At 37.0% G+C, this 12,292-nt stretch overlaps 1 protein-coding gene across 4 annotated transcripts in view; it reads left to right on the plus strand.

Moving 5' to 3' along the window:
- The window catches only part of GRB14 (growth factor receptor bound protein 14), a 123,568-nt gene that overhangs the window by 93,307 nt on the left and 17,969 nt on the right, over positions 1 to 12,292 (plus strand). For all 4 annotated transcript variants that reach the window (XM_043894103.1, XM_043894104.1, XM_043894105.1 and 1 more), the window contains 5 exons: positions 321 to 442; positions 2,264 to 2,338; positions 6,632 to 6,769; positions 11,817 to 11,927; positions 12,119 to 12,214. In XM_043894103.1, coding sequence (XP_043750038.1) covers positions 321 to 442; positions 2,264 to 2,338; positions 6,632 to 6,769; positions 11,817 to 11,927; positions 12,119 to 12,214 — 542 coding nt within the window. The remainder of the gene's footprint in view (positions 1 to 320; positions 443 to 2,263; positions 2,339 to 6,631; positions 6,770 to 11,816; positions 11,928 to 12,118; positions 12,215 to 12,292) is intronic.

The following is a 12,292-nucleotide window of genomic DNA, read 5'->3' on the forward strand; positions in this document are numbered from 1 at the left end:
GCAAAAGGAGATCAAGAATTAGTGAAAAGTGCATTGTGATATTTTGTGTCATTTTTCTCTTTGGGTTACAAACTGCTTTGGTGTAAAATCAACATTGCAAATTCAAAATTGATGAAAATTTTATCATTCTGGCTATTTCAGAGTTGAGTTTAAATTGGCTGTGTTTAATAAAGATACATACATTATATATTTTATATATTTGTATGGATATATATATGTCCATATATATATTTGTTTACCTATCTGTCCATCTTTCTGTCTGTTCATCCATCCATCCATCCATCTATCTGTTGACATGCTCACTGGAACATTCTTTACAGAAAGAACAATAGAAGACCACGAGCTGGTGATTGAAGTGCTATCTAACTGGGGAATGGAAGAAGAAAATAAGCTATACCTTAGAAAAAATTATGCCAAATATGAATTCTTTAAAAACCCAATGGTAAGTGAAATCCCAATTAATAGTTATGGAAAATAAATGAGTTTAGTTAAATTTTATTTTATTTTATGTGAGGAAAAAGTACACTATAGATAAAGTACAATTATGTACTTGGTAAATTGTAGGTAAGAATTCTAGTCCTTTAAACTTATAGTTGACATGCTCACAGAAGTTCATATACGTAGTTTTGGGGAACTGTTGCTTTTTTTTCTTGCCGTTTAAGAAAAAAAACTACATTTGATTTGGGGAATGAATTATTAGATACCTCCCAGGCAGGTTCCAAAATACTATGGTTTAAGTCTTTTTGCAGAACTTAGGAAATTAAGAAAAATTCTAAAGGAAGATCAGATTGATGTTTGTTGGGAGTGTTGAAACTTAACCAGAAGTTTAGATTGACAAGCATCTTGCTGTTCCAAATTATTTTGTTTTCAGTGCAATAATTACTGAGCTAAGAAGAAATGAGATAAATACCAGTCCATTATCTAGTAAATACTACTTTCATTATAGTTCTTTTTAAAAGAAAATAAATGTATGTCACATACTAGTGAAGACTAGTGATCTAGAGAAGTCAGAATAGCCTCTGGGCTCATTACTTTAAATTGTTTTTGTCTCTGCAGCTGTAGCGTATTTTTGTACTAAGTTTTGGATAATTGGATTGAAATGATATACTTAATGAAAAATATATGATACACACCATAATAGAATATTTTCAAACCCAGAAAGGCCTCTTACATTCTCTTTTATTTGAACCTATTAATAGAAACATAATGGGATGATCTTTGACGAATAAAATAAGAGTCCTAATAAAAATTAAATAGAATTTAAAAGGAAACTGTTTTCTTGTTGTGAATCTTTATTAAAAGCAAGAAATTTAAAAGTCATCATTAAAGACATATGATTTAGTGCTCATTTTTGGTTTATCTACTTTTCTTTTATTTAAACAAGGCTATAGATTCATTTTGTAGACTTGGAGTAGTGGTTCTCAATGAGAGTGATTGATAATAATGTCTGGAGACCTTTTTGGTTTTCATACTGAGGGGACGGGGGGCTGCTAGTGGTGGAGGCCAGGGATGCTCTAAACGCCCTGCAATGCACAGAGCAGTCCCCCCAGCACAGTGTTATTAGACGATGTTAATAGAGCTACTGTTCAAAAACCCTGTCCTAGAGGAAGTATAGTGGCATGTAATTTTCCAAACTTGCCTGGTCATGAAAGTTTCCTGGGGGAGGAGCTAGTGCTTATTAAAAATACAGGATCCAGATCTACCCTGACCTACTGAATCAGACACTCCAGGATTGAGGCCTGGGAATTCCTATTTTAAACAGCTTTTCTGGGTGAGTTTTATGATTAAACAGGTTTGGGAAAACAGTAGGTAGACAAAACTGTCCTTTGAGCAACCTGACCCTCTGGTCAAGTCCTGGCTCCTTCATACTGTGGCTGTGACCTTGGGTAGATACGTTACTTCTGTGAGCCTTGAGTTTGTAAAATAGCCCTTCCGTACCTGCTGGAGTGGTTGCAGGACCCTGGGACAGGCGCGGGAGCTCACACACGAGCAGCCCGAGGGCGGTGTGTTGTAACTGGAGGTGCGTGGATCTTCCTGTGTCGGCACCCCCGAGGGTGTCTGCCCGGCGTTTGGGCTGTGCCCCTATCTTCTCATTAACGTACCTGTGTATTGGTTAGAGTCAGGGACTGGCGTTTTAAAAAGTGCTTGGGTGAATTTTCAAAACACTGATTTAAGAGCTTTTGCTTTAGAGTACTCTGTTGGTCATAGTTCCCTCTTTTCTGGCACGGCTTCTGGGAGAATGTAACATATATCTTTTCGTTAGTATTTTTTTCCAGAGCATATGGTGTCTTTTGCAACTGAAACCAATGGTGAAATATCCCCTACACAGATTTTGCAGGTAAAATATATTTTCAATAAGATATGTAAGTAATAAATAATAAAGGGAAACTATAAGGTCCATATTTATTTAAATAAATAAATAAATATCTAATTATAATTATAAATATCTAATTTTATAAGTAGATATACTCATCTTACATTTCAGTGCCCTTTTGTTTTACTTTCTGAGACTAAAAATGTTCTGTTTTTATTGAAGTATAGTTGATTTACAGTGTTCTGCTAGTTTCAGATGTACAGCAAAGTGATTCAGTTATACATCCATATGTATCTATTTTTTCAGATTCTTTTATAGGCTATTACAAAATATTGAGTATAGGTTCCTGTAGGTCTTTATTAGTTATCTGTTTTATATATAGTAGTATGTATATGTTGTTTCCAAACTTTTAATTTATCCTCTGCTTTCCCCTTTGGTAACTGTAAGTGTCTTTTCTATGTCTGTGGATCTGTTTCTGTTTTGTATATAAGTTCATTTATATCATTTTTTTTTTAGGATTGTACATATAAGCAATATCATATGTTATTCATCTTTCTCTGTCTGACTTACTTCACTTTATAGTATGAAAATCTCTAGGTCCGTTCATGTTGCTTAAAATGACATTATTTCATTCTTTTTTATGGCTGAGTAATATTCCATATTCCATTATGTAAATATATCACATCTTTATTCATTCGTCTGTCAATGGACATTTAGGTTGCTTCCGTGTCTTGGCTGTTGTAAATAGTGCATCCATGAACATTGGGAGGCATGTATCTTTTCCACTTATGGTTTTCTGTGGATATATGCCTAAGAATGGGCTTACGAGATCATATTTTTAGTTCTATTTTTAGATGTATTTTTAGTTTTTTTTTTTTTTTTATGTTTATAGTAATTTTTTTTTTTTTTTCTTATCAGCCATAGATTTACACGTATTCCCCATCCCGATCCCCCCTCCCACCTCCCTCTCCACCCGATTCCTCTGGGTCTTCCCAGTGCACCAGGCCCGAGCACTTGTCTCATGCATCCCACCTGGGCTGGTGATCTGTTTCACCATAGATAGTATACATGCTGTTCTTTTGAAATATCCCACCCTCACATTCTCCCACAGAGTTCAAAAGTCTGTTCTGTATTTCTGTGTCTCTTTTTCTGTTTTGCATATAGGGTTATCGTTACCATCTTTCTAAATTCCATATATATGTGTTAGTATGCTGTAATGTTCTTTATCTTTCTGGCTTACTTCACTCTGTATAATGGGCTCCAGTTTCATCCATCTCATTAGGACTGATTCAAATGAATTCTTTTTAACGGCTGAGTAATATTCCATGGTGTATATGTACCACAGCTTCCTTATCCATTCATCTGCTGATGGGCATCTAGGTTGCTAAGGAATCTTCATACTGTTCTCCATAATGGCTGTACCAATTTGCATTCCTACTAACAGTGTAGGAGGGTCCGCTTTTCTCCACACACTCTCCAGCATTTATTATTTGTATACTTTTTAATGATGGCCATTCTGACCAGTGTGAGGTGATACCTCATTGTCGATTTGATTCACATTTCTCTAATAATAAGCGATGCTGAGTATCTTTTCATGTGCCATCTGTATGTCTTCTTTGGAGAAGTGACTGTTCAGTCAGATCCATATTTATACATGTCCAGATTTTGGATGTTATGTCTTGAATTATTAATTTTTGATGGAGATAAAGTTGGAAAAGAATAGAAAAAAACAAAATCTAGATAAAGAGTTCCCTAAGTCAATAAAACCCCATCACTATATTATTCTTTCCAGTTTTGGACAATTGTCAAAGGATTTTAAGTGTATCACAAAAGGAAATTTGCAGAATTTTGCTCTGTGACATATTTAAAGAATATGTTAGTCTTTGAAAAAGTCAAAATTTCCAGTAAATTGTAGACCCTTTACAAACAGATATTTATTATTAACTTTTATAATAAATGCCCTCAATCCTGTTTGTGATAAAATATTTAGCAATTCAATGAAATACTATCTATGATGGAAATACCTGATTGAAAAATGAAATAGCTGAATTAAAAATACTAAGTATTTAACATTTCCTTAGTTTTGCATCTGTTGGGCATTTTTCCCAAACTGGCTATGGCTTTAGGTGACCATTTTCCCAAGACATTTGCATTACAATAAAAGGTTTTAGGTATTTTATGTTTGATACTATACTTGTTAACAGGTTAATGGTAAACAGGGTCTTTATAATGGTTGCTGTCTGAGCTAAATAGCAGGCATCCTCGAATCCACTCAATATTCTCTCATCTTTAATGATGAAAACTTTTAATAGTTCCAGTATAGATATTGCTTAAATGTATTGATATTTGAATATATTGGTAAATACACTGAGGATCACAGATTTCTTTTCTGTGGGCTTTTTATTTTTAATAGGTTGTATTTCATTTTTTGCTTCAAAATATTTTAGAGATATGATTGGTCTCGTGATTTCTCCAAAAGCTACTTATATGCTAGTGGGTTTTCACAGACACCCCATGGAATGTTCCAGTGAATTGCAGCGGAGGTGGTGCCCCAGGAGCCCCGCTCTCATGCCTCTTAATACTTTGCATTTGGGTTATGAGAGAGTGGTGGATTGGAGTTCTTCTTCTGCCTCCTTTCCCAAATTCGCCTATAATTTAGTTATACTGCTTTAATGTTAGAGTATAAAAACAAGAAAAATCATAACTTTGGAATCAGATAGTCCTGTATGTGCCCCTGACCTCTTCTCTCCACTGAGGCAATGTTTCCACTTTTTAAAACGTTCCTTCTTTTTCTAGTGTGACCTCTGTGACTCCCTTTTTAAAATTTAATTGGTTTGGTTTAATAACTTGGAAAGCACTCAAACTAAAAAACCTACTTCCCTGTTTTGCATGTCAATTAATTAATATCTGTGGCTCATTAAATTAAAAGTTTTTTTTTTTTAATTTACTTAAAAAACATTATCTACTCTCGGCATTTCCCTGAATAGCCGTTTAAAAATATGTCACGTTGTTTTAGCTAATACTTTCTCTTAGTTTCAGTTTTTCTATTTTGCATTAGTTTATTCATAGAGGTTTCTATTTTCTTCTTTTAATGAGACACTAATGCATTTCCACTGTCTTAACTAAGGATGCTGAGCACAGCTACTCAGAGCTAGTCCTTTTCATTCTCCATTTCCTGACCGACACGCGCCCTCTGTCTCAGTTACTTTTCACTGGGTAGTAAACTAGTCCAAACCTTAATGGCTTAAGTACCCACTCACATTTTGTCAGCAGTTTTGTAGGTCAGGATTAGGAAAGGGCTTAGCTGGATGGTTTTCTGAGGCAGATCGACTCCCAGAGGGGTTATGGACCCACTTCTTCTAAGATGGCTTTTCACTGTATGTGCCTGGTATTGCTTGGCGCCTCTCCCTCTCTCTTCCTCACCTCTCCCCCACCCTACATGGTGTCTCATCCTCTAGGGCTGTTCCAGTTGCATTGTGCTTCTCACTATACAGCCATCTCAGGGTGGTCCAGTTTCTTACATGACAGCTAGCTTCCAAGAGTTAATGAGTAAAAGGCTAGTTAAGGGACATCAGGCTAGTTAAGGGACAGAGGGTTAGAATCAGCAGTGTGCCCCTCCCACCACATCCTATTGGTCAGAACAGTCACAAGCCTTGCCCAGATTCAAGGGGGTGGAGAAACTTCATTTCTTGTTTCAGTGGCAGGGTAACATTTGCACAAGAGCTACTGTTACAGTTCTCTTTGGAAAACACAATCTGCCATACCCACCCACAACTGAGAACCATAGAGGACAAAGAAGAGATTATTTGCTTTACCTTCATCGAGGAGATGAATTTGGCCCAATTTCTTTACTCACTGAATAATGGAAGTCTGAATCATGGTCTGTCTTAGACTGTAATGAAGTTGAAGTTGATAGGTCAATCTATAATCTCAAGGAAAATCACCAAAAGGGATGAAAAGATACTCTGGTTTCTCTTCAGATCTTATGAATCTTTCACCTTTTATTAAAGAAAGAGATGTAAAGTATCAAGACGAAGTTGACTTTTCAAATGGACGTTGAAATAGCATATAATTTCTGTAGTACTGATTTCTAAGTACTGATCACTTAGAATATATATTTTGTGAGCATATTTACATTTGGAACTTGCCTCAGGGTTTCAGAAGACTGATTTATTTTCTGTGTATATATATCCCAATTTCCATAGTGGTGTATAAGTGGCATCTGTGTTGTTTGAAGGTGCACATTTCTGTTTGAAATATAAAGCTACAGTATCATTGATTCAGAAACTGTATGAGAGGGTCTAATTTTTCTTCCAGATGTTTCTAAGTTCAAGCACATATCCTGAAATCCATGGCTTCTTACATTCAAAAGAACAGGGAAAGAAGTCCTGGAAAAAGATTTACTTCCTTTTAAGAAGATCCGGTTTATATTTTTCTACTAAAGGGACATCAAAGGTAAATGGTAATATCAATGATATATTATGAATTATATGGAAGTTGTAAGTTAAAGTGGACTTTACTTTGTTTTATTTATTATTTTATTACATGGTATTGATGTATATTTTTTTTTAAGATTCCAAACATTTGCCATAACCTGTTTAAAAACTAATTATTCAGCTTTGTTTTCCACTAGTTTCAATAAACATCCTTTGATGGAATTTGGATGCTCTTGTTTCAGTATCACATTCCCTGCCCATTTTCCCCCACTCTGAATCTACCTTCATTCTCCTTATCAAGGCTGGGGTTTTGAAGCCCAGCAGAGTTCACATCTTTTCTTTTTACCGAGGTTCATATTACTGACCTTCTGTTGATGTTGAGCAGTTAATAACACTTAGCTGAGTCTGTAACCACTTATTAATTCCTTTGTGTGTGTCAGTTTTGCCTCCTTACCTAGACTGTAAATTCCTAGAGGAAGTCATCATGTTCTGATCAGGTGGATGTATGTGTTTGTGTGTTTGTGTATGCATACCTGTCTATGTATACAGTTACTTAGACATGGCTGTGCTGATGTTCCTACACACATACAGAATCACATATGCGTATAATTCCCTTAGTGCTAATACTAGTTAGTCTGTTTCTATGTAGTCTAGTTGTTGCCGACTATGCCATATTCCTGCATTTTGTGTCTTGATATTTTATGCAATGCATAGATTTCTTTTAAGTAAAACTACTTTTGAGAGTTTTCATGAGAGTTTAATTCTATGTTCATGCATCTGTTTTGTCACTGACAACATTGTTGCTTTTTTATGGGTAATCTGTCATTTTTCTCTGGCTCTTTTTCAAATTTTATTATCATCTTTGATATTTAGTCATTTCCTGGCATATTTCTTGGTATGTTCAAATATATTCTGCTAAACCTGGCTTGATTCTCAACATACACATTCAGAATGCAAATTCATGTTTTTTCTTATATGCTGAAGATGTTTATTATTTATCTCTCATTTTCAATATTTGATCCTTTACATTGTAGTACTATTTTCTGTCTTGGCTAGTCGTGGCTCTAGGTGTCCCTTTGTTTGTGGCTACCTTTGATCTCTGCCTCTCTCTTCACACAGTCTTCTCCTTTTTCTGTGTGTCTCTGATAAGGACACTTGTGATGGATTTAGAGCCCACCCAGATAATCTAGGAAGATCTCATCTCTAGATCCTTAACTTAATTACATCTGCAAAGACCCCTTTGCGCAAAAAAAAAAAAAAAAAAGGTCACATTCGCAGTTTCTCCAGGTTAGGACAGGGACAGATCTTTTAATTTTGGGTGGAGAGTGAAATGATCAGCTTGTAAGAAGATTAGTATGGCCATAGGAAGCTTAAAAAATCAACTAGAGAGACAGAAAAATTAAGAGGGAAAGGGAGCAGGGGAGATGGCGGGTAGTGAGCAGGGAAGGGAGAAAGACTGATTGAGTTGAGGCACCGATGCTGATTAGTGCTAATTAGATGATCATTTCATTAATCAAGGATGGAGGTGATGAAATATAACCTAGGAGGAGCAGTGGAGAGAGGAGTGGATGTAAGATTAAATGGCAAATGGCCAGGCTTTGTTGACAGTTGATATGAAAGAAGAGGAAGCACTTAATGTTCTTAGAGAAGGACATGAAAGGAAAATAAATAGAAAATGATGAAATAAACAGGAATAGGAGATTTGTTTCAAGGTCACCATCTTAGAAGAAAGATAATGATCTTAGTTCAAGATATATTGCGTTGATGATAAAGCATCAAATGGAAATGCCCAGAACACAGCTAATGATGGAGACTAGATATTTGAGCAGTGGTCCTAACAGGAGTTCAGAGTTGCAAAGGAGTAATGATAACCATATTTTCCCCAGCTTTTCTTGCATGGTTTCCTGGTTTCCGTGATACAAAGTTTTCCTTTGTTGCTATTCACACACTTGTGCACAAAGACTTGCAGGTGTTTGTGCGTGTACCTGTGTTTCTTTAAGGTTTAAGTGGTAGAATATTTCATGGAATAGGGCTCTACTTAGGAACCCATTCCTTCACAGAAATCTTTTATGTTTATTTTTAAGTATATATAGTTTGACTACTAGTATTCTGAGCCACCAGGGAAGCCCCATTCTATCTTATAGATGCATTTAACTTTTCTTGAGGATCTAAACCTAGTTCTCAAATTTTTATATTGTAGATAATGTGAGAATGAATAATTACCCATTTTTGTAATTAAGATTTTAGATTTTTCCTTAACCTTGGTAATGAACTTTCTCTTTTCCCAGTGTTCTTAATGTATGAAGTAATATATGAAGTTAGTTTTAAACAGATGTGTGTTGGATCATCTTTATAGTTTTAACACGGGAGAAAAGTAGATTCTAAATCCAGTAACTGTGTTTCTTTCACTGTCTGTCCAGTGATTCTTCTCTGGAAGATATGATAGTATCTCCTCAATTCCTGAATTCTAACTGGTTTCTCATGAAAATCCACACTGCCCATTATCTTTTTCCTTCACCCGGCTCCTTTCTTTTCCTACCTATTACATAATAAGACAGCTCTTATTCCATCTGTTGGAGCCATGCCCTTATCCTCGCCATGATTCCCCCTTGGCTGGGTGGCATTACAAGTATCAAACCTCTATTCTCAGGTCATACTTTAGCTCTCCTCAGCGTGGTGTCTGACTTTGCTAGGCATCATACATGATAGCCTTCTTTCTGTTGTTTATTAGCTAAGTCGTGTCCGACTCTTGAAGAAGGAAATGGCAACCCACTCCAGTATTCTTGCCTGGAGAATGGACAGAGGAGCCTGGGAAGGCTGTAGTCCATGCGGTCGCAAACAGTCGGACGCAACTGAAGTGACTCAGCACACAGCATGCACGTCCAACTGTTTGAGACCCCGTGGACTGTAGCCCGCCAGGCTCTTCTGACTATGGGATTTCCTAGGCAAGATTACTGAAGTGGGTTGCCATTTCCTCCTCTAAGGGATCTTCTCAACCCAGGGATCGAACCTGCATTTCCTGCATTGCAGCAGATTCTTTACCTGTGAACCACCAGGGAAGCCCAGTCTTCTCTCTAGCCTGTGCTTAATGAGCATGTGTTCCATTGTTTATACATGAAAATGATTTTACCTTCTCCCTCAAAAAAGGAATTCCATATATTAGATAACCCCAAGGATTATGATCTTGATACAAATCATGTAGGTTGTCTAATATGGCATACCTGCCTGGCAAAGTGACCATTTCCTTCCCTTTTTCTATGAGAAGGGTCTTATTTATTTTACTTTGTGAAGATGTAGGCTGCATGGGAGTTGGATAAACACTTTTGCAAGCCTTGGAGGTATAGCTGTGACTTACATTTACAGAGAAATACCTAAGTACCCTGCTGTCCACCTCCCCCCATTATGTACCCGTGTGCATGCATAGCTTCGCTAACCATGCCAGCTCAGCCTGCAGTCTTACAGTGTGGTAAGCCTTAATATGTCTGCACTTCAGTTCCGTTCAGTTCAGTCTGAGTCATGTCCAACTCTTTGTGACCCCATGGACTGCAGCATGCCAGGCCTCCCTGTCCATCACCAGCTCCCAGAGCTTACTCACACTCATGTCCATTGAGTTGGTGATGCCATCCAAACTAGTGGAACAAAACTCAAGAGAAGAAGCTGATCATGCCTCTCATGGCCTTCCAGTATTTCTTGAATTGCCTTTTTCTTACATCCAAATGACTCAGCTACACTGACTTCTACACTATCAGTGGGCAGGAATGGTTTTATTCCATCTTCATAGAAATCAGACATTTTTATGAGCAAAGTTTCTATCAAGGAATAAAGTTTTAAAGGCCATGCCAGTGAGAGTACCTTTCTCCCTCCTCCTCCTCCCTTCTCCCAGGACCCTAGGCTGGGTCTCTTTAACAATTTTCTTTTCTGCTTCATTGTTTCATGGAGTTGGGATATTCATTCATTGGGTTAAAGTGCCTAAAGAACAGTGACACGCAGAGAAACAGTTGCATACAACAGAAACTCTTGATGGGATAGCCAGTCTACTGTCCAGTGACTGAATTTTTTTGGATTTGGATTTGAATGGGTTGCTCAAATTGCTGAATGTTCTTCTTTGTCTTTTTGTTTTAAGAATACTACTGCTTCTAAAATTTAAGTGCATACAATCACTTGGGTTCTTGTTAAAATGTAGATTTTGGTTTTGAATCAGCAGACCTGGGGTGGGCCCTGAGATTTTTCATTTTTAATAAACTCCCAGGTGCTGCTGATACTGCAGGTCTGAGATTGCTAGTAGCAAGATTTTAAAGAACAAATGCATTTTGCTCAGTTTTGATTATACATTCAACCCCAGAATTAAGCATTTCTCCAAGTTATTAACCTATCACAGAAGAGTATGACCCAGATTTCCCATGACCAACTCTAAATCTCATGGCTTTCCCAGAGGAAAAATAGCCCTTCATGATTCCATTTTGCCTTGAAAATCATACACATTCCATTGCCAGGTAATTTCCCTGCATTTATCTGTACAGGTTCCCTTGCTTTTGTAAAAGAAGGTAGTCGTGTTGCCTCTTTCATTGCTTGATGTGGTGTGTGAGGCAGTACACAAACATGAGGAATGATCATTTCTCAGTGAAGCAGGGATCATCATCTGTTTCTTTGTTTTTTCTTTTACTGCTGCAGAAGCTTAAACCACCCTTTTTCCCTTTGAGGAACTACCATTATTTGAAAGCCAGATAAAGAAAACATTTTCAAAAGCTGATCTTTGCTATCTTTCTTCTTTCCCTCAAATTCCTTGAAGGGGTGGTTAAAGCGAGTCATTTTAAATATGGAGATACATTTTTTGGTATATTGGAAGTTAAATTGTAAACAGGTCGCCTCTTCTTAAATTAAATAATCTCATATCCAGCTCCTGGTTATCTAAGGATATGGTGACTTAGTTTTCCTCTCCTTTTGTTTCTATGACATTATTTGGGATAATGTTTACCAAGGTATAAATTATGTAGTATAATAGAAATACAAAAGGCAGTGTAAAATATATGTGCCCATGTCAACACACACATGTATATTTTTTTAAGGAACCACGGCATTTGCAGTTTTTCAGCGAATTTGGCAATAGTGATATTTATGTGTCACTGGCAGGCAAAAAAAAACACGGAGCACCGACGAACTATGGATTCTGCTTTAAGGTACAGGCTTAATATTTTGCTAGATGAATAAAGCAAGCCTCAGCCTTTTAGGTAAGCTTGAGTTTCTTTTAATTTCTTTTAAGAAGAGACAGCTTTCTCTTATATATAGGAGAATTTTAGTGGCTTTTATTTCAACAGGTGTTACCTTCAAGATATGCATTAACGATAAACAATGTGCTGTGGCCTTCTAGCCTAACCAAGCGGGAGGGCCCCGGGACCTGAGAGTGCTCTGCGCGGAAGAAGAGCAGAGCAGGATGTGCTGGGTGACCGCGCTTAGATTGCTTAAGGTAATCTCGCTGCAGGCGGGACTTTCCGTTAAATGCTGGGGGTACCATCAAAGTTTGAAAATGGCTGGATTTCAAAGC

Source organism: Cervus elaphus, chromosome 33 (genome assembly GCF_910594005.1).
Source record: "Cervus elaphus chromosome 33, mCerEla1.1, whole genome shotgun sequence".
NCBI classification, from domain to species: domain Eukaryota; kingdom Metazoa; phylum Chordata; class Mammalia; order Artiodactyla; family Cervidae; genus Cervus; species Cervus elaphus.